This window comes from Vanellus vanellus, assembly GCF_965231255.1.
Source record: "Vanellus vanellus genome assembly, chromosome: 3".
In the NCBI taxonomy this organism is placed as follows: Eukaryota; Metazoa; Chordata; class Aves; order Charadriiformes; family Charadriidae; genus Vanellus; species Vanellus vanellus.
The window spans coordinates 20,418,877-20,441,029 of NC_138907.1; the positions used below are offsets into that span (position 1 = coordinate 20,418,877).

A 22,153-nucleotide genomic window follows, 5' to 3' on the forward strand; every position below is an offset into this window, starting at 1 on the left:
TCTTGATGTTACTTCTACTAACAGGAGAAAAGACTTTTTTTTTTCTCAGAAATTTGAAAAATTGGGAGGTTACTATTTTTTTGTTACATTAGTATGTTGGGTTTGGCTTTATATTTGTTTATTTCAAGGTATTAAGAAACTGTCTCTGTTAATCAGAATTACCACTATTGTTGAAGAAGTATTTTAAAAGAAAAATAACCTTTTTTTTTTTTTCCTTAATATCATAGACCATGAAAGAATAGCTTTGGGGAATGAAGAAGGGTTATTTGTTGTGCATGTCACCAAAGACGGTAAGAGATTAGGAACTGGTAATAATTTCCCTAATATTAAATAATCAGAAAGTGACTTTGCAACCTTTTTTTCTTGTTCAATATCCTCTGGTTTCATTTTTCTCACTTACTACATTATCAGCTGGACAACCCCTTGTGAGAGCTGATAATCAAGAAGGTGTTCTGTGTGCTTTCTGGTTTGGGTGTCCTTTCTGGTAACAAATATCTAGTATCTGGAATGCAGCTGTGAAGGTTTTTTTTCTCTTGTTTGAAGCAGGCTCAATACTGAATTCAGACTGGGTTGCTCAGGACTTTGTTCAGTCGGGTTTTGAAAATCACCAAAGATGGAGGTTCCGCAATCTCTCTGGGCTGCCTGTTGCAAAGTGTAATTATTCTCACAATTTAACATTTTCTTTGTATATCCAGTTGGAACCTCCCCTTTTTCAATTTGTTGCCAGTGTGTCCTCTTCTCCTGCTGTGCACCTCAATAAGGAGCCTGGCTCAATCTTTTCTATAACCTCCTTCTCGGTATTGGAAATTAAAACTTATGTTCAGTATTGTAAAGAGATGTAATGACAGATACCCAAGCTAATTCAACAAACAACATGTTTAATTGTATGTTTCAGTTTTTTGAGGGCTTTCTTTTATTCAGTAGTTTTGTGGCTATAATCTGTTTTTTGAAATGAATACCAAAACAATACAGCAGTTGTTATTGCATCGGATCTGCTCCTCCCTTTTTCTGATGAGGAAAAGCCAAAGGTCTATCCAGCATTGCCACATCTCGTATTATTAAAATACGAGTTTTGATTCTGTACTTTTTAATATTGCAGAGAAGCAACACAGGATTTCTTGGGTTTACTTCATAGTTTATCTTTACAAATACATATGCTTTAATCAATTCACACTTCAACATTATTTACTTGGACTTGGGGGGTTTTGTTTTGTTTTTTAGAGATTATCCGTGTTGGTGACAATAAGAAGGTTCATCAAATTGAGCTTATCCCAAATGAACAGCTCATTGCAGTAATCTCAGGACGAAACCGTCATGTGCGGCTTTTCCCTATGGCTGCCCTGGATGGAAGGGAGACTGAGTTTTATAAGCTGGCAGAGACAAAAGGCTGTCAGTCAATAGTTTCTGGACATGTGCGCCACGGAGCTCTTACATGCCTGTGTGTAGCTATGAAAAGGCAGGTCCTCTGTTATGAACTAAATCAGAGTAAGACACGTCACAAAAAGATCAAGGAGATCCAAGTCCAGGGGAACGTCCAGTGGATGTCAATCTTCAGTGACCGTCTTTGTGTGGGCTACCAGTCAGGTTTCTTAAAATATCTGCTTCATGGAGAAGGCAGCCCATACAGTCTGCTCCATCCAGATGACCACACACTATCATTTATCTCACAGCAGCCAACTGATGCCATCTGTGCAGTCGAAATCTCAAGTAAAGAATACCTGCTGTGTTTTAGCAGCGTAGGGGTTTACGTTGACTGCCAGGGCCGAAGATCTAGACAACAAGAATTGATGTGGCCCGCAACTCCATCTTCTTGCTGTAAGTTGCTGTGTGTGTCAGTGTATTTGCTATTATACGTTGAAGTGATCACTGATTGTACTAAGCTCCACAGAAAGTGAAGTTCAAGGATAATTACCTGATAGGTAAATGAATGCTCTCGGCTTCTGTCAGCAATTTAATCCAATCGGAGTGTTTAATCCTGATCACATTTATGCTAGTTTTGGCAACTCTGTCAGTGACCTATACTGTTTTAGTACAAGAGGAATCACAGGTCAGGATTTCTAACTCGGATGTCCGATTTCTAAACACATGGCTGTTCTAGAGATCACGCCGAGAGCCTCAGGTCCTACAGAGGCCTACCTGGGATCTTTGTGCATTCGCTACCACTGATCCTGGACCGCTGTTATTTAAAGGCTTAAAATTTGTTTGTACTTTGGCTCAGCATTGTGATTCGAGCTTTCTTGATGTTCACAGTCATCAGGTTCTGGTAGTTTGACTTGGTGTTTGTTCCTACTTAGTCGTTTTTTTTCTTTTCTTTCCTTACTCCTTCATTCTCTCTTCCTCTCCAGTTTTTTGTCAACACTCTTCTCATTCATCTCTGCTCTTTGCTTTTTTAAAACACAAGTTTTTAACTTTCCCCCCCTCAGGCTCCCTCTTGCCTTCCAAAACGCAATGTGTGGCAGGCAGTATAGAAAATATATTTCATAACCTTAAAGGAAAAATACCATAATTTTTCAAGACTTCAGTTTCCAGCATGTGTTAAACATTTATTGCACATTTTTTCAAAGCTGGGGCTTTATCTTTGTGACAGTTGGAGGGAAAAAAGAAACTGCAGCGCCTATCTTCTTTTTAATGTCTTTCTGAATGGAGATGAAGATTAGCTAAATTTTTCCTTAGAGTATTTGTGAATAAGCCCAGTCTGATGTTGATTTTTAAAATAGTCTGCCTTCTTGCCTTACTGTGACAGCATTACAGTCACACTGCAGAGGAGAGGAATGGTTCACCTTGTTTGAGTGAAGCCCCTTCTGAATGTGGAAGGAGCAACTTTTACAGGCTGTGTGTCTTTTCTGGTTTTCAAGCAAGAGTGTGATTATTACAATGGACTGAGAGAATGAATGAATCAAAATAGAAGATTTTGTGATAGATTGAAAAACAGGTATTTGCACACGTAGTTCATCTATACTGGTCATTGATAGTTGTGAAACTTTTTTGATTGCCTTAAATGAAGTGACTTGATATTATTCCAATTCAGAATGGAGGTAAATTTTATACCAAAACCTGTTACATTTAAACACAAATCGGGTGCTCTTGTTAGTCTTGGCAGACCATGGCAGTCTTGTTGCCAACATGGAAATACTGAATTCTCCTTCAGAAGTGGTCCCAGTGTAACAAATTTCATCCTGGGGAAATGTGCCACGAGTAGCACAAGAATTCTCTTTATAATCCAGAAAATAAGAAAAGAGAATTAAAGCTAGAAGGAAACATGAAGATTTTAATGACTGTGTCATGGTGCTTAGTTCCAACTGATGTTCATTTAGTACATAGTCCAAAGACTCAGAGCTCAGTTCATTCAAATCACGGTTGTTAACTAACAACAATATATTTTCCTACCACATCATTTCCAAAATACGAGCTCTTAAAAATAGGGCTTTTAGAAGAAAAAAAACTTTGAACCACATCAGTGTTTGGCAGAACAAACTGTAATCCCTTGTAGCTCAAAAAGGAGTTTGGTTCTGCAGAGTTAAAAGAACAGTCACAAAGGTTTGGGGGTTTTCGGTGGTACTGGTGGACTGCCTTCAGAATAAATTTGTTGCTTATTTTTGAGTTAAAATACATATCGCAAAGATTGTTGTTCTATTGCAGGGTGGGGTTTTTTTTGTTTATTACAAGTTTTTATATGGTTAAACATAAGAACTTGTATATTTTGAGCCCTGTCTAAAAGCACATGACACTATACCTAATCCTTCCGTCTCAGGTTACAATGCACCATACCTCTCTGTGTACAGCGAAAATGCAATTGATATCTTTGACGTGAACTCCATGGAGTGGATTCAGACTATTCCTCTAAAAAAGGTAACTTGCTCTTTCAGTATCAAAGAATATGTCTAGACTCAGTATTGCTTTGCCACAATCATACCAGGTTTTTTAAGCATGTTAGAAGCCATCATTAAAACTGCTTGTTTAAAAATAATTGAACTAAAAGAAGAGCTACTGCAAAGAAACCAGTGCTTTTTGTTCGAAATACAAGATATGAAATGTGTTTTACGTGTGGTCTCACTGTTTTAGATGAATGGTCAGTCTGGAGCATATAAGTTTGTTAGACTTACTGATATTACTCTAGAGAGCAGTTTCTTGGTGTTAATTGCATGTGGCTTCTTTGGGACTGAATGCATCTATGTTATTGCTAGAAGATGATGGATGTTAAGATAATTAAACAGGCCTTAAAACAATCTATCTTCTGCTGCTTGAGGACATTGTAGACAGATAGGATTGGACATTTTCATAGAATCATCTAGGTTGGAAGGGACATTTAAGATCATTGAGTTCCACCATCAACCTAACACTGCCAAGACCACCACTACCAGTACAAGTATTAAAACCAGAATGATGTCAGGTTCGGATCACTTATCAAAAGGAAGAAGTTTTTGAAAACTGACATTTTCTTGGTATTTAGGAGGTGTTTTCTCAGCTGTATTTGGAAAGAAAAAAAAAAGTGTTTTTTTCCCCATAATTTAGACTGACTTCAGATTTGTATTAGTATCAACATAATTCTTTTACCTGGCATTCCCATGACACAGAGTTACGAGAAATTGTCCTTGTGGTCTTGTGTTAGTCATTCAGTCTCTCTGAATATCAATTTCCCACATGTCAGATGCAGACCAGGATGATATGTCAATGCTGTAAGGATGAATAATGCAAAGACCAAGATGCTCAGCTATTAACCACCTTAAGGAGAGAAGAAGAATCTGCTCTTTTAGAGGAAATTTCCTTTACTCTTTCTGATATCCAAACTTTGAGTTATTAAACAGTTCGAGCATTTTTTTCCTATGCAGCAGAGTGTGATTTAGTACTTTGATTAATATTTGGCTCAAGACTGCCCATTTAATGAATGAAAGTACTTTCAACAAACAAGAATGACTACATCTAGGAGACTCCAAAATGGCAGTTTATTATGAAGAGTTTGTTTCTGGCATTATTTGCAGACTCAGACAGTGGAATGTGTGTTTCATTTTGAAGCTGGAAATCACAAATACCAGTAGGTTTTAGCAATCTGTGTATATTCTTGCAACTCCAAGTTGCAAAACATAACTGTGACATGATACTAACACAAAATAAAAGCACGGCTTACTGCTTTGTGCAACTAATAAACAAAATTGAATTGTTATATGAAGTAGACTTCTAACAGAACTCTATTTAAATGCTGGGAGGAATGGTGTTAAGCCTATGTCTTTAAGTGGAATTTTAGGCAACTCTCTGCACTCATTCTCCAAACAGAACTTTAAAGACTAAAATTGTTTTCAACTCTGGTTTGTGGCTTTATTGACTCACAATTGTTATTCTTGAGAGCAGGCATCTGTTACTGGAGACAGGACACACTGCTCCTTCCAGCCTGCAGTTCTTCTGTGGGGCAGGCTTTGCTCTGGCCAGTTACACTGTTCTGCTCCCTGGTTGGCTTTTTAACAGTGCTCCTTTTACAGAATGTATAACTCACCTTGGAGCTTTCAGAATAAGATGCAGTATATAAGTGTGAGTTATTACTATTATAAGGACTGATTTTCCTTGTTTCAGGTACGACCCTTGAATACAGAAGGCTCACTAAACCTTTTAGGCCTGGAGACAGTTAGATTAATATATTTCAAAAACAAAATGGCAGGTGAGTAAAAAGAAGCCAATTTTCATCATGCAAATTTTTGTGTAGGAAGAGCGTTTTTCTTTGGCCTGGATCTGTGCATTATAGAAAGTGATCTCTAAAACGTATGTGTGCTTGTTAATTTGGGAGAAAGCCAAAGCTTATAGATTCCACTGTGATTGCAATGATACCTGCTATGCAGCTACTCTGAACCTTTTTTTTTCCCTTTTGAATATTCAATGAAGGTTTGAATGAAGACTGGAAATAGAAAATAGAATGACTAGGTACTCCCTTCAAATCTGAATTCACCTACCAGAATGGTATCTAAAAATGCCTGCACAATTAAAGGCTTTGTTAGTGATCTTGGCAGTACTAGATTAAAATTAATATTATACTTAACCTAAACAAGCCTTTCCCAAGGATCAGAACGTAATACAATATTATGTATTCATAACTTGTTATTAGGGCCACATATGATTGTGTGCCAAAGTTTTAGCTGCAGAATTCTATTTTTTATGAGTCATTTTGACCTTTTTTTTTTTCTTTTTAGAGCTCATTTCATAAGCATGCACCTGAGTAATTTTCTTAACCTTTTGTTTAACCTCTTAGGGGGAAAAGGGATGTGCTTTGTTTTTAACCATCAAAAGCTATAAGTTTTTTAACAACTATTCTGAAAATAGTGGAAACAAACTCTTTAGAAACATACACTGCTGTTGGCAGTGTTTCAGTGTTTGTTTAAATTGCTAGGAAATTAGTACAAAAGCAATGACAGTGGTAGAGAGGCGCAGTATGGTTTTCAAGTCTAATAAAGAATGAACATTAAAAGTAGAGTAAAAGAGGAAAAAAAAAACTGGAGAGCATAGGATCATAAGTGAGTAAGGCTGATGCTTTGGTCCTGTACACTTCTCACTGCCTTTCAGAAAAGATTACCAGACAGTAAAGTATCATCCAGGTGTTATCTCCTTGAAAGTCTGCAGGGTTTTTTTTTCCTGAAGCTACTTACCTAGTAGAGCCCACACTTTATGAAATCTTCAGTTGATCTTAATGAAAGAAGAGATTCCAGTTCCACGCAAAAACTGTTTTGGCAGTGAGCAATAGGTGTTGGGTATGTTCAAGCTTATTAAGTGTAATTTTAGTCTCCGTATAGATCAAACAAGACAGAGCAGTTGCAGCGTTCATTCAAAGTAATGCTCCTATTGTATGATTAGCGCTGCTATACATTTTATGTCTATTAAAGATGCCTTAGCCAGACCTACGCATGTGGAAAAAAATCTTCCCTTTCCCCACAGTTGTACCAAAATATATCAATGTTCAAACATTTCAAAAGGAGTAGTCTCCTTGGAGCAGGGAATGAATGAAAAAGAGTCTTGCATCGAGTTTCCAGATGATTGGCAGAACAAGACTGTTGTAGCAATTTTCAGTGAGAACTGACAAAGTGTGAGATAGAGGACTGACACCCTTTCCTGTCCACCTAAAGGTTTTGTTTGAAAGAATTACTCAGCGGTATTTTTTAGAACACAGTTGTGGCAGCTTATGTGTGAAGAAGGGCTAAGTCTGTTGCTGTATAGCAGAGTAGATAGTGCCCAAGAAAACCCATAAACCAGGAAGCATTTGTTCAGGTTTGATGGGAAACGGGTGCTGTCCAACGCTAGCAAGAGCAGAGGGAGAAAATTTATTTGAATTCAAATTCCTTGAATACCTAATGAGTTTTCCCACTGGATCATCGTATTTATATTGATTTCAGAGGGTGATGAACTGGTAGTTCCTGAGACATCAGATAACAGCCGGAAGCAAATGGTTCGAAACATCAACAACAAGCGCCGCTATTCATTCAGAGTACCAGAAGAGGAAAGGATGCAGCAGAGGAGGTCGGTATTCAACATATACTTGTCTTCTGTACATGCCTGTAGGCCCTGAAGGACAGTGCCTGATGCCAATGTAGTACTTCATTTCTTGCTTTCTGGAATGCCCATTCAGATGTTCCGCTCTCTTCACTACTGCCTTAATCCTCAATGTTTAATTTGTGTTAATACCAGTTTGGATGTGGATATGCACTGGATACACAAGTATTCATTAGTTCAAATTACTTATGTGAAACAGCTGTAATTTGGAATGCTTGTCTCCGCATACTGTATATAGGTACATAGGTGTGCACATATACTGTATCTGTAATAAACACTTTGCAAAAGGAGATTATGTTGCTAACTATGCATATGGATTAATTACTTTCAGACTCTGGTTCTGCTTGTCTTTCTGAAAGCAGTTCTACTCTCAGGAGTATTCCAAGGCATCTGCTTTTTTGATTTATAGATTTAACTACATAAACATTCTATAAATCTGAGAAAACTCACCTCTTCCGTGGACATAGGACTTCAGGATGTGTTTTAAATAGAAGTCTTTAACAGTTCACAAATACTTTCCTAAATGGCAATAAAAATAGGTCTGCACTACTCACAGTGTTCATAGAGGATGTTACTGACCATTTACTATCACTCACTAAAGATTACCTGCCACTGTGCTAAGCTACTCTCCAAGAACTGAGTTGAAATACTCAGTTTTCTAACTTCCAGCGTCTCCTACCAATGGCTGTCTCCCAGCTTGCCTTGGCTCTAAGAAAAGTACAGTGTACAGTGGAGTTAAAATTCCAGTTATTGTCCTTGCCTGTTCTGAGCTGAATCGCAGATTGCTCTTTCAAAATTTTGTTTATTCTGATTTCTGAAATGCGTCCTTGCCAATTTGAAGAGCTTTTAATTCTGACCACAGACTGAGAAAGGTGCTGCAGTATTATTTTAATTGTATTTTCATATTTTGTACTTCATTTTCCTCTCCACTTTGTAAAGCATCACAAATGAGTTCTGCTTTTACTCATCTTACAGAGCTTTTTATCAGCTCATAGTGGTTGTATATTCTTTGAATGCTGGTAACTACTGGGTATGGGCTGTTAGCCTGCAAACAGCATTCTTTTTTTCTGGCCCCTTGGCCTCTCTTCAAGCTGGAAGCTTGTCCATGCCAGTGCTGATAGCAAGGGTTTATCACTGTTAACATGGTTAAATAGTTAATTTCCATTTAAAAGTAGCTGATAATCGAAACTGTACATGTTTTATGAATGTCCATCCTCGTCTCTAGCGAAATATCTAAACAAAGTATTTTCTCTTCCAGGGAGATGCTACGCGATCCAGAAATGAGAAATAAATTAATTTCTAACCCAACTAATTTTAACCACATAGCACATATGGGTCCAGGAGATGGTATACAGATTCTCAAAGACCTTCCAATGGTAAGTACAAAAGTACGTGTGAAAGTGACTGACTGCAACAGAGGCTGCAAATAAGTGAGAGAAAGACAAGGAAAATTTGAAAAGTATATTGAGAGTGTTGTTGTATTTCATATAACTAGGGAAATGGAGCTGAACGTGCTCTGTATGTGATAAAATTTAAACAAAGAGGATGACCCTGAAGCTTTGAGGGTAGGAGGAGGAGTGGCTAATGCCTCACTTGTTTTAAGGCAAGTTTGCCTCTCAGTGTCGATGGTAATTTTTATGACCCATATGAGGGGACAAAATTAAGAGGATTTGAGCCTGTGTTCTTTGTGGGAATGGAAAGAGAAATTTCTTTCTCCGTGAACTGTATTACCGTAAGTTCTTTTCCTTTCTTCTCTTCCCATCTTCAGCTCCTACTTAGCCTCTCTCTTTACAGCCTCTTTTCCTCAGACAGTGGAACTGTAGCAGTTCAACAGTGTGTAATGCCCAAATTTCTTTCCATGCCAAATATGCCATTTTTCCTTTTCTCTCTAAATTAACTAGTCTCAATGAAGCAGAACTTCTCACATAAAAAACTAACCTTTTAAGTTGAAAAATGGAAAGAGAAAACATGTAATATCACACATATATGTTTGTTTCCACAAAACCTTATGTAGGAAATACTCACCTGGAATTACTGAATTTTTTAATGAGCTAAGGACCAATTAATATTTTGTTCAAAGGAGAGTATCATACTGCTTGTATCAAGCTACCTTCAGCATCTTGTTTGTGTGTTCTGTATTGTTTTCTGAACTTGTCCACAATGACACAGATGTGATTCAGAAGATGCTAATTAGCACTGGAAGATCAAATGATATGATATCAGATTATATGAGTCCCACCATAAGACAAAGGTGTTAGTACAGAAGTGCTGTCTAAAGTGATCATTGTTATTACTTGGAGTTTGTGCAGAAAGCAGGAAGTGGAAGCTGAAATTGGGATTTTCAGATGCTGAAAAGCCCAAAGAAAACAACAGTAAGACTGGAAAATAAAGTGTACCATGCAGTTGCAGTAGTTTAGGAGCTTAGGAGCATAACATCTGGTCTCCAGATACTCATTTTACCTCACTTTTGCAGCAAATGGTACTCTTGTGTTACACTTTACCGTAAAGTCTGCACATTCTACATAAGCCCTTCTGGCACTGTGTTTTCCTTAGATGAGAATACGCAAGGAAAGGAAAGGATTTACTTTAAATCTCATACTAGAGACACTTTGAGAAACCACTCAAATAACTCAAAATATATTCAGTGCAGTTGAGCAACAAACAACATTGTGCGTATGTTTATAAATGAATAAATAATGAAGGAGCTGGTTCTGGGAAACACGTGACAAATCCAAGGGAAGTCGGCAGGTAGTGTTTATCTTACATGGATGTGAGTATAGGCATGTCGAATGTTAAACAAAGAATGATAATTTGCTTCAGGGCAGGATGTAGATCAGAACCTTTTTTCACGTCTCCATTTCTGGTAGGTTCTTTAAAACATTTCTGGGTCTTCTCAAGCAAAGAAAATAATCTGCTACTGCTAAAGGTAGGGCAAAAGATATACCATTTTACACCATCGGTAGTTGAAAGTTCACGGGAATCAACAGCTGCAAGGACTCTTAATCAAGCCCCAGATCTGGCAAATGTAAAATGAGGAATAATTTTATCCATAGAAGGGGATTTTCTAGACTTACAGGGAATTAATATTTCTTCAGCTAAGTCATCTTTAAATGGCTTTTAGCTTTAAACTAATTCTAATTACGCAAGCCTTGTATTAACTCAGAGGTCATATTTGAAGTTTGGACTGGTGCTTTGCTTCTTACCAATCAATATGATGTTTTGAAAGATGTTCATGAGTCACTTTCCACACTTAAATGTGGTGAGAAGACATTTGAAAATGTGTACAATATAGATTTGATTTCTCTGCTTGTTCCACTGCTGCAGCTTCTTTTTGAAGTTACTAATAAAAAGTCCTTCTTGCAAGTAGGTATCAATCTTAACGCTGGGAGATGTCACTGCAGATAAAGCAAACTTGACATGTATTTTTCCAGCAGCTCCTTGCAGTATCATACTGTATTTGTGTTCCTACCTTAACGGATACAGAATCATGGGACTTGGAAGTGTGTGAATTTGAAAGTGTAACTTGAGATTAGGAAATAAGTGTTCTGTCAAGAGCTACTTCGGTCCAGACAGCTTTTTCTTTTCCAACAGCTTCCTGTAAGGTATTTGGCTGGAATAAGTTTTCCTTTAGCCTCTTCCAAACTACCTACTTTGTTTCTCAGGCACAAAAATAGGAGAAAAGGAGTTGTGTGTGCATATGATGTTATGTATTGAGTCTAATGTTTTATTTGAAAAATAAATTTAGAATTAAAAGAGAGGATGGAAATAGAGAGGACATTCCCTGGAGAATCAGTACACAAGGTGAAGAATACTCATCCAACCCTGTGTACAGTGCGTCTGTATGGCAGTTTCTTTACAAGGACATGGAACTATTTCACTAGATTTGTACCTTGTCCAAAAATGTGAATAGATTTTTATTATTTTTGGGGGGCTGCTTCTTAGTATGTGTGAAGATTTTGCAGCTGGAACATTTTCTTCATATTTTTAAATAGATTAGTGAGTTTCAGAAGAAAAATATTTATCTTTAAAGAACTGTTGGAAAGATCTCAGCATTTTATTTTGTGAATGCCTGTTTCTGTTTTTCTATGAAAGTGGATGGTGAAATACATTTTTGCATTTAAAGAGGGCTACCACTAGGGGGGGACAAGGAGTGCAAGGCTAATAGTTTTCCCACATTCTCTTTATCCAACTATTTGAGGTGATAGAGCTTCTTTTTTTATAAGACACAAGAATGCAGAAAGTGTATGAAAGAATGCAGTTTCTTCCAGCTTTTTTGAATAACTTCACATTTGGCTGGATCTGCTGGTACAAATTTCTTCATTCAGCGTGACCTTTCACTGAAGTCAGTATATGGGTGAGATTGTCACAAACTAAATATCCAGCTCCGCCAAGCTTTTATCTAGCATACATGGATTAACTTTATAAAGCGAATGACAATTTTTATATATATGTATGTATGTATATTTATTTATTAATATATATATTTACCTTATATATGCAATGTGAATCAAATCAAAACTTATCTCTGCAGTCCTACTAACCTGCCTCTTTCAGGGGAAATGCCAAAAATTGAGTAAAGCACAGAATTAGAACTGGTAGCGATGGCCCTTGCTTGGCTGGGCTGTGGTATGGCGGTGAGCAGGAGGGGACATACGCTTGTGCTGCCTCCAGCTATGGCGTAACTGCCTAGTGGATGCAGAGCCAACAGCAGCTTGCTTGCTCTCTGCTCACTACTGTTCTTAATAATATCTTTTAAAAGACCAGCTTTAGGGAGTTTAATTTGTATTGTAAATGTACAAAATGAAAATTGGGTTTTAAACTCTTTCAGGCTATTTGATATGTTGTATCAGATGCCTACAAATGTGCAACGTATCTGTGTGCATGTGATTGCCCTCGCTGACGCAGCCACACAAGAGGGAAAGATGCTTTCTCAGTGCGTTGTTTCTAAGGCCTTGGTATGTGATAGGCACGTGACATGAACAGTGAGATAAGTTTATGGCAAACTGCAGCCTATTAACCTGGTCCCATGTTGTTCTGTTCATGAACGGACACCCTTGACTTCAGTATAGCCCTGTGTTTGAGCAGAAATGAATGTGCCCAAGGCTCAGAGTGAGATCAGATATAAGAGAGAAAATATTAGAGGTTATCAGGGAATTGTAAATTTGCATCCTTCTTTACTTCATGGTGAGCAGTTACTCAGGGTTCTGGCTTTGACAAGCAAGTTTGCGGGCTACCACACAACAGAAACCAGAAGTTCTTCTTTGCTATTAACAGAGCTGTTATCAGTACATATTTGTATTTTATTGATGTGGATACTAGATCTGGGTCATTGTCTTGTTTTGTACAATTTAGAATCGTTCCTGTTAGTATATCCCCAAACTTATTTATTTACATGTTTTTCTTCCCTAGCAGCCTGTCACCAATTAACTGGCCGTACAGTCTGGCCTCCCTCTGCCCTCTTGTCCCTTGAAGCCACTTTATCGTGGATGCTCCTTTGTAGTGAAGATCTGAAATCTGGAACTGCACTTACTGCAGCACAGACCACCTCTCTGTGTACATCAGATGTACAGGATTGATTTTGCTTTCATATTCTGCATGCCTAAGTATTTTACATAAAAAAGCTAGTCTTGACTGCCATTATATTTGAACATTATGCTTCAGTTTGACCTCATTATACATGAGCCATTATACTTCCATTTTAGGTGACGTGTGAAGCTTTGCTTGTTTCAAATGAGAAACTTTTAGAGTAAATGAATACTTACCCATATTTGGTATCCTTTAAAGAACGTGGGAACCCCATGCATGCAGCTAATGGTGGAGTCCATGGACAAACTTCCATGGAGGATCATTTTAAAAATGTTGCCATATTGTGGCTTTCTCACATTCATGAATGCTGGCTAAATATTTTCATGGTCTGCAGCTGGCCTACCCTCTACTTTTCAGACTGTGATTTTAGACACTCCCTTTTCTTCCTTATTGGCTTTTAGGAATGTAGCTGGCTTTGCTGCTAGTTCTCTTTTGTGAGCAGATAACTCAGCAAAGTCTGCTTTCCTGGACCATTCTTGGAATGGTGGCTTCTTGTACTGATATTTAGATGCTGCTAAACTGACTAATAACAATTTAATGTATATTATGTCTTGTATGTCTATATGTGGTAATTAATGTTTTGTTTAACATGCAAAGCCTCATAATAACCGTGTGTTGTTTTTTTTTAAAAAACAAAAGTTGGATTTTACCAGCTGAAATGAAGAGAACAGTAACAATGTTTGATAATATGTATTGGGATGTGACTTAATGTTCTTCCAGACTTCAATACGTTCCACATACAAAACGTAGTGCCTTAGGTTTAGTGGAGGGGTAAACTGTATTTTTACCATATTTTATTTTTTTAAGTCCTAACATTTCTAATGTTACTCAGATCTGTTTGTTTTAAGGTAATGAAATCGGTTGGACGAGGGGAAGAGAAAATTAGAAGATAGAAATTAGAAAAGGTGTTCTGATGTGCTGGTGGCCGTTGGGCAAACCATCCCCTTGCAGGTTGACCTGCTGAACATGTACAGATGGCACAGGGAGGGAGACCAAGCCTTGAAACACTCTTCCATTAAGTCTGGATTTAGATGACTGTAAATTACAAGAGCACTTAGGTCAGCACATTCTGTAGAGATGAATTAGAAATTGTTTCTGTTTAATGTGCAGGATTATTTCTCCCCTCTCTTTCTTTACATCACATTTTGGGAGCACATTGCTCGGTTGACCTGTTAAAAATGTTTGAATTTCCCAATACTTTTGCACCTTATCTGCTAAGGGTCTAGTCTTCTGCAGCGCAGAGACAGCAGTGCAAAGTGTTCATCATGAAAGCACTGTAAGGCTTCAGTCAGTGTGCAGAAGGACATAGGCCTTGTGTCGTCTGTCTACAGCAGAGTAAATTGTCCCAGTTGTCTGACACTGACCAGTTCACCTTCCCACCCAACTTGTGTCCCTGTCCTGTCGAAACACTGTTCACTCCTGTTAGAAATACTCTGTTTGTTGTATGGGTGATACTTAATTTTGATGGAATTGCTAAAATGCATGAATAACAGAAGGAAATCTCTTACGAGCTTTAACTGTTGTGTATTCTCATCTTTTCTTCTCCCCACACCATCTCACCCGTGTTCACCTTCCTTTGTGTTATCTCTATTTTAGATTGTAAGCTCCTCAAGGCAGGGAACTGATGCTTATCAACTGTCTGTAAAGCACCTTTTACAACTGTGGTGCTCTTTGAAATATCAAATAATAATAAATATTAGAATCGATTCCTGATGAGTTAAAGGTTTTATTTGTTTTTAATGTTTTAGCAACAGCCAGGGTGGCAGGCCCGTATGACATCATGTAAGGAAGGTGCTCAGAGGACTGGGGGTGACAATGTAAGAACCTGTGTGTTGATGGGCGAGCAGGGCTGCTGTTTGGCTGTCCTTCAGTGTTTGACTGCTCTTGTGGACTGCTGTTGCCGATGTAACCTGTACAACCATCCTTCATTGCTTTCTCTCTCTGTTGTCTTTGATAGCAGCGTTCCCCTTACCAATTCCCTCATCATCACTCCCGTCTGATCTCCTCTCCGAGCAACTTTGAGCACATCTACCACATGACTGTTAATTCAGCTGAAAAATTCCTCTCTTATGATTCCATAAACCCTGCATTTTCCCCGCCTCCACGCTCTGTCCTCGGTACTCCAGACTTTATGACTCTGAGGGTATGAACGACTGAGTCAGGTGTTCACTCTACTAACACTGTGTGGTTTTCCTTTTGCCTGGCTATTAACATGGGAGAAAAACCCTTGTAAGTGGTTTCCTTCACCCCTTAACTTTCTTCTGTCCCAGCTGATTTATTTTCTGCTATCAGCTGTGGTCTTTCCACAGCTCTGACATGCCAAGACGCAGATACTTCATGGCTTTAAAAAAAAAAAAAGTGTCTAACAACTGGGCTGAACCTTGTGTTATGAGAATAGCATTTTTAATCGTGAGGAAGGATGTGGGAATTTTGAATGAAAAGTTATCTGTTCCACAGTGTTCATCACTGTGAGTCAGTGATCGTCACATCACGGGCAGTCAGTGGCAGGATGCTGTGTATCAGGTTGCATTAAGAAAAGGTTCTGGATTTGTCTGTGTTGGATCAAACCTTCAAACTGTTTGTTTGTGATTAAATCATGTGGAGTGCAAGAATTTTTACACAGTACTGTACACAGATTGAGAGAGGAAGACACAGGTAGTGCCTCAGAGAGATTTTTTAGGTTAAACTAAGTAAGTGAAGTTAGAACATGTACAAGCAAGATCAAAAATCAAAGATAATGGCAACTTCCTGATGTACGACCTGTTAATCCTGGTAGATTTAAGCAGAGGCTGAGGTTCTGATATCTACTGTTCTGTAGATATCCTTCCAGTTGGAATGTAAACTGGGGGGATGGATGTGGTCTTTTCTTTTTCTTGTATTGTGCATCCTGAGCTGACTATGTGGGGGTTGCTAGGTCCTGTAGAAATGCAAGCCATACTAAAACAGGCACGCAAGCACGTGCTGTGCATTGTAATTGCACCACCGTGCTGTGGCCTGCAGTTCTGCTTGGGACAGATTCGCAGATAAATCAGGAATAATCTGTGAGGTAGATGTGCGTGATGGTGGTTGGTTGCTCAGGGTTTGTATGGGTCTGAGCCATGTCCGTTGCTGTAATGGAAACACTGCTGTTGGTTTCTGAGGCCTTTGGACACCCTTCAGACATGCAAGGCAAACCTTCGCTGCCAGACTGCTTTGAGTGCCTTTTGGTTGCTGTTGTAGATCCCTATCACCGGGAAGGCTTTTGGGTACATACCTGCACACAATGCTAGAGAGAATTTAAAAATGCAGGAGGAAAATTAATCTCTTCCATACGGCTCCAAAACAAATTTGCACAGCTAAGCTTTGACTGGTCGTGTGCATGGTCATGTGTCACTGTTGTGGAGTCCCAGTTGTCGCAACCATTAATATTCAAAAATGAAGTTGCAGCGTTTTGGAAAACATGACCTGTGGTGACAGGTCTGCATCCACCCTGGCTTTTCTGGTAGGAGGAGAGATGCAAATACACAAGAGGAATTTGTTTCTCACCTAGAAGGTCATTATAGGTCATATAGAACTGAAGCTATATTTCAGTTCTAGTTTTAACAGGCTTGTTTTAATCCCACTGTACTATAAAATTTTCTATGTTTAATATGCAGTGATGTATCACCAGACTGTCACCCACCCTCTGCCTTCCCTTTCTCATGTGAGTAGTGTCCCTGGGATCAGTAAGGAATGACCCCTTTTATTTCAGACAATAACTCTTAATTTTTGCTTTAGGAGCATCCTTCATCCTAATGTTGCAGCCTACTAGCATAAAGTGAGGTGGGCGATGTGGAGTGTCAAGATTAGCTCTGTTAGCCAGTTAGTTCCTTAGAGCACTAGAGTTTGTCTTGTATGAAGAAAAGCATTTATCTCCTTTGTGGCTTGAGGGTAGAGATGCTGTAAGCTGTATGAAAAGCAAGGCTGTGAGTTTTGGTTTTGTGTCTGTCCATCTTCCTTCGTGTTTAGAGATTTTAGAGTAAGAAGAGTAGCACTCCCTCTGAGGTGACCATGGTCCCAGGTACAGATGGGATATTGGAACCAAAATGGCAGGAAGAATACATAGGGGAGTTGAAAAATGACCCATTAAAGTAGGCTTTTAGATTCTGTCATATTATTTCATGGAAGAATTAAAAGCTCAGGTTTATAATGTCATGAACAGATCAGTACTTTAAAACAAAAAAAAACATGCCAAAACATCAACAAGCAGCATGATGGACAGAGAAACATAGGCAAACAATTTCCTATGGGTGTTGTAACTGTTGGGTTAGACCCTGTATGTATGTTCTGGCCCCACTGCCTGAGAAGGCAGCGTGGGAGCAGTTAGTGTGGGTGCAATAGCTGAGGCTGGGTAACAATGCAGAGCGTGAGCGTAGCAGCGATTGCACGTCCATAACCCACACCTCCACAGCAGCTCCCTTCTCTGGCTGGGAATGGGATGCGCTGAACTAATTTGAGCCTTTCACCCTATTTCACAGTGATTAACTTTGCTCAGCAAGCAGCTTCTCTGCTGCTGATTTTTTTCTCGTCTCATCTTTCTCCATTTGGTTCAGCAGTGGGAATGAATTTTCCTGCTAGGATTTGAATTGTTGCTCTAAATGAGGGGTTTTTGTCTCGAAGTAAAGCAAGCTTAGGTTTCTTTTTTTTATTTGTATTTGTTTTTAACTTGCTGCATTTTGCTGCTTTATAACTACCGCTAATAACCGCCATTTATTTTTGTTTGAATCCCCTTTCTGCATCATGTGCGTATCACTTCCAGGGGTTTTGGTCTAAAATGCCAGGGTCTCTGGTGTGTGCTTATTTTATTTTTACAACAAAGAACAATGAAAGACTTGCTTTGTGGAGAAACTTTCTACAAGGAATTACATGGACTTTGCAAACTGACGTCATGAAACTAAACATCATTAGAATACACTGTTAAAATAAATTACTCTTTTTCACACACCCACCCATTTCCTCCTTCCCCTGATGCCTCTATGTTGTCTGCTCAGTCACTGTTAAGGAGGTTAATTGCCTTACCATTAAATGTAATTGTTCTCTTTGCAAAATGAACTATTGTAGGTTCCAGTACAAAAGACCTTCCTTGCAAGTCCAGTGTACTAACCTCAGTGCACAGGTTTGCTTGGTGCTGCACTTGAATTCCCTTTGTTTCTCAAAACACAGCAGTAACTCATTCCTTAGCCCATTAGTTCCTTTGTGTGTTGTCAGGGGAGCGCCTCCATTGTTTATGTACAGCCGGGATGCTTATACTCATATCTGTAACTCAGATTGTTTATTGCGTGCGGAAGGACACAGGAGCAGAAATTTAGTATTTTGTACTCCAAAGTAGGTTGGTTGTTCACATTTTAAAAAAAGAAAGGGGGGGGGGGGGGGGGGGTAAGCAAGAGACTGCAGTATGATCCCATAAATTATTTAAGAGACTTTTTTAAACCTTCAGGTATAAATCCTCATTGAGAATAGTGCAGCTATGGACAAGGGGAGAATTAAACAGGCCTTTTTCATTTGTAAGGTCTCTGATTCTCTTTGGTGTTTGAGAGAGATCTAGGAACAGGAGGAGGGATTTACTTCTTTCTTGTTTGTTGCATGTTAAAAATCAGCCACTTCTAGCCCACTGGGAGAATAAGAAGCAAAGGGTTGACTGTAAGAGCAAAGGGGCCTGTTATAGCAATGACTCTAAGGATCATTGTAAGACTGGATTGACAGCAGGTTGGTAACATTTATCTGATAAAGTCTGAATTGCATAAAATCTGTTCTTTACAAAGCCTCTATTTAATTATCCGTTTTAAAATACAGATAGAGAAATGGGTACTACCTGAGGGTCTCTGAGAATACCCTTGTAGGGGGTGGAATCTTTGTTCTGGTATGAAATTTCCATAACATCTTAGCTTTAAAAGGCATTGCAATTGCAAGTGTTGTTTTATGTGTGGCTACTTTATCTCAGAGCAAGGATGAGGAAATAATTAAATATAAATAGGAAGAAATTAACAGTTATTGGGGGGTTGTTTTGTGAAGTGGAAATAAAGTAATTCTCAGAGCTACCTGCAGTTCTTTTCAAATTCTACATCTGTAAAGGTTCCCTAAACCTAATTCTAGTTAATGCTAATGCAAACCATGGTAGGAGCAGGAGCAAGTCTCATATTTAGCCAGAGATGAAATGATACGCATGCGCATTAGAAAGTCCCTCTGGACTAAGAAGCCAGCTCATATACAGAGAAATGAGCTAAATAAGCTGAGAACCCTTTTCCCCTAAGGTCAGCTGTAAGTTAACAGAAGCAGAAATAAAATCTCCTAGAACTCATTTCAAAGTACCCTTTTCTCTTCTTTTAATGACAACTTATGTTTAAGGAACTACCATATCCAAGTAGAGAAATTGTCTTTTATCTCTTCCCTCAGTGAAGGACCACTTCAGTCCAGTAACTTACCATTTAGAAAATCACACTGGAACTCTCAGGATGCAAAACAGGAGCGATAATCAAAATACGTAGAAAAACAGTGGCATGTGCTTTGGTCATCCTCTTTGAGCAGGCTGAAAACAGGAGGCTGATTCTCACTTTGGCTCAACTGGTATAGGTCTGGAGTAATGCTGGTAATACCTTTGGAATTACATAAGTAATTGAAATACAGATTGATCCACTATGTGTTCATAACTCTGCAGGCATTAGGGATTAACATGGTTATTGTATAAAGTTACACATGTGGTACAAACGATGGCACCAAAGAGAGAAATTTTAATAAGATCCTTGGAAGCTTGTGTTCAGAAAGAATGCAATATGTGATATAACTTGAATACATCTATAGCAGCTTAATTAGGCTTGCAAACCATTCTTTCAAGGACATTCTTGAATTATTAGACATATTCTTTCAGTTGTCTGCATATGTCCATGTAATTCAGCACTTTACTATCGCGTTCTGTGTGCTCCCAGTCTCTGCACTAAACTGCAGAATATTATTTTGCACATTTTGCTGACTTGCTGCCCAGATAATTCAGCTCTGGTAAGGTTGGGGTTTGAATGTCTTTTGGAGCCTTCCTTCATAACATCCAAAGTTGAGCCAGCAGTGAATAAGTGAACATGTCGTTGTGTGTGTCTGCATTGCAGAATCTTCGGCCTCAGGAAAGTCGGACCGTATTCAGTGGCTCTGTCAGTATCCCATCGATCACAAAATCCCGCACAGAACCAGGACGATCGATGAGCGCAAGCAGCGGGTTAGCAGCACGTAAGCACACAGAATTGCGTTGCTTTGGGGCCTATGCACAAGTATTTTTAGGGAAACGGCTACCTGCATTTGCTTCTATCCATACTACCACTAGACAGGATTTTCAGAAGTGACGGCTGACTGTATTCTGTTGAGGGCAAGCACAGTATCTTAATCTTGCTTTCAAAGGAGCACATGAATAAGCAGCTAGCACTTTTGAGAGTCCCACATTTGTAATTTGTCCATTTTTTTAAAACTGATGTTAGAATTAAAATTACATTCTTAGCCTTGGGACTACTTTGCTGCTGCTTACATGTTTCAAATCAGTGGCAAGTTTTTCACAAGCTCCATGTGTAGAGCTTTTGATGCCTCTCTTGCTGCTAGTGCAAAGAGAAAGCATTGGAAAACTGGCTGCTGATATGGAAGAATTGCACTGCATTGGAAACACCTTTTCTGGTGCTGCCATGCTGCCTTTGTGTGCCAGAGTCAGCAGAGTGACCTGTGCTGAGACCAGGCAAGTGACTAAATAATGGACCGTGTGAAAACAGAGGCAGGACTGGTGTCCCAGTCCCAGTTTTCTAGGTTTTTTCCCTTCCTGTGGCACACACCATGTTTGTTGCACATTGCCAACTGCTTGCAGAAAACACGTCTGCTGTGGTGTGTACCTGCCAGTACAACCCACCTACTCCCTAGGAAAGAGGCTACTGGAACTAGGCTGCCACCATGGCAGTTTTTATACAATTGCTGTCTTTGTTGGAACATAGCGACTGTGTCTGTGCTGGGTAAAGTGTGCTAATGCTGACGTGCTAAGGGAGGGACCAGAGTATCCCTCGGAAAAACTTCAGCTGGCAGCAGACAAGATAAAAACCTACACAGCCTGCAAGCCATGAGCTGAGCATCTTGGGACATGCTGGAGGAAAGCAGAACTAACCAGAGAAATAGCTAAGAAATTTCTAGTACCTTGAGTGGGTGCCTGTACCACGGTTTAATTCCTCTGCATGTTTTAGGATCATCTGCACAAAACGGCAGTGCTTTGCGGAGGGAATTCTCAGGAGGTAGCTACGGAGCAAAGCGTCAGCCTATGGCATCGCCCTCAGATGGTTCCTTATCCTCTGGTGGCCTGGACCAAGGCAGCGATGCACCAACAAGGGACTATGAGCGAGAGGTGAGTGACAGAAGAAAGAGGAGAGAATTTAAGTGTGTTGATAAAGGTGAGGAAGTTAAATTCTGTCATGGGTTTGGCTGTAAGTTTGGGAGTCATTGGCAATGAACATTTGGATTTCCTGTATTTCTAGCTATCCTGAGAAAAGACTTTGGTCAAACTGTGTCAACTCTGGTCCTGGTATTTAACATGCGCTCCTTAGCTGGAGATATGTGGGTAGCAAGGCTCCCAAAAATACTGGCCCGGTAAAGTAACAGCTTGATAGGGACCTATCACAGCTTGAAGTGGTGATGTTCCTTCTGCCCTTTATTTGCAAAGACTCTTAAGCTATCTTAGCAACCATTTCACAGCAGACATTTTGTACTCAGAGTACCTGGAATGAACAATAATTTAAGAATTATCATATAATAATTTCATTTGGAGCAGAAATTGGATTTAGTAACTTATATTCTGTGCAGAACAAGACTATCCTTATGATAGAACTGCAGCCCTGCCTAGTGCTGAACTCAGTCCCTCCAACCAGGAATATTTTACATGGGAGGGTTCAATCTGACGTTGGCCTGCAAAACTTCCCCAGCCCATTTTCTTACCAAGGAGTGAGAAAATTAGAGATCACACAGGCTTTTCATGGTACTGAATATATCCTTTCGGTTGAAGCTGGAGGGC

At 39.2% G+C, this 22,153-nt stretch overlaps 1 protein-coding gene across 1 annotated transcript in view; it reads left to right on the top strand.

The window, feature by feature from the left end:
- The window catches only part of CDC42BPA (CDC42 binding protein kinase alpha), a gene marked incomplete at its 5' end in the record, with an annotated part of 173,733 nt that overhangs the window by 144,433 nt on the left and 7,147 nt on the right, over positions 1 to 22,153 (top strand). The window contains 9 exons of the mRNA XM_082480237.1: positions 228 to 290; positions 1,222 to 1,815; positions 3,752 to 3,849; positions 5,566 to 5,650; positions 7,371 to 7,494; positions 8,786 to 8,903; positions 15,071 to 15,256; positions 20,229 to 20,346; positions 21,333 to 21,490. Of these exons, the coding sequence (XP_082336363.1) occupies positions 228 to 290; positions 1,222 to 1,815; positions 3,752 to 3,849; positions 5,566 to 5,650; positions 7,371 to 7,494; positions 8,786 to 8,903; positions 15,071 to 15,256; positions 20,229 to 20,346; positions 21,333 to 21,490 (1,544 nt within the window). The remainder of the gene's footprint in view (positions 1 to 227; positions 291 to 1,221; positions 1,816 to 3,751; positions 3,850 to 5,565; positions 5,651 to 7,370; positions 7,495 to 8,785; positions 8,904 to 15,070; positions 15,257 to 20,228; positions 20,347 to 21,332; positions 21,491 to 22,153) is intronic.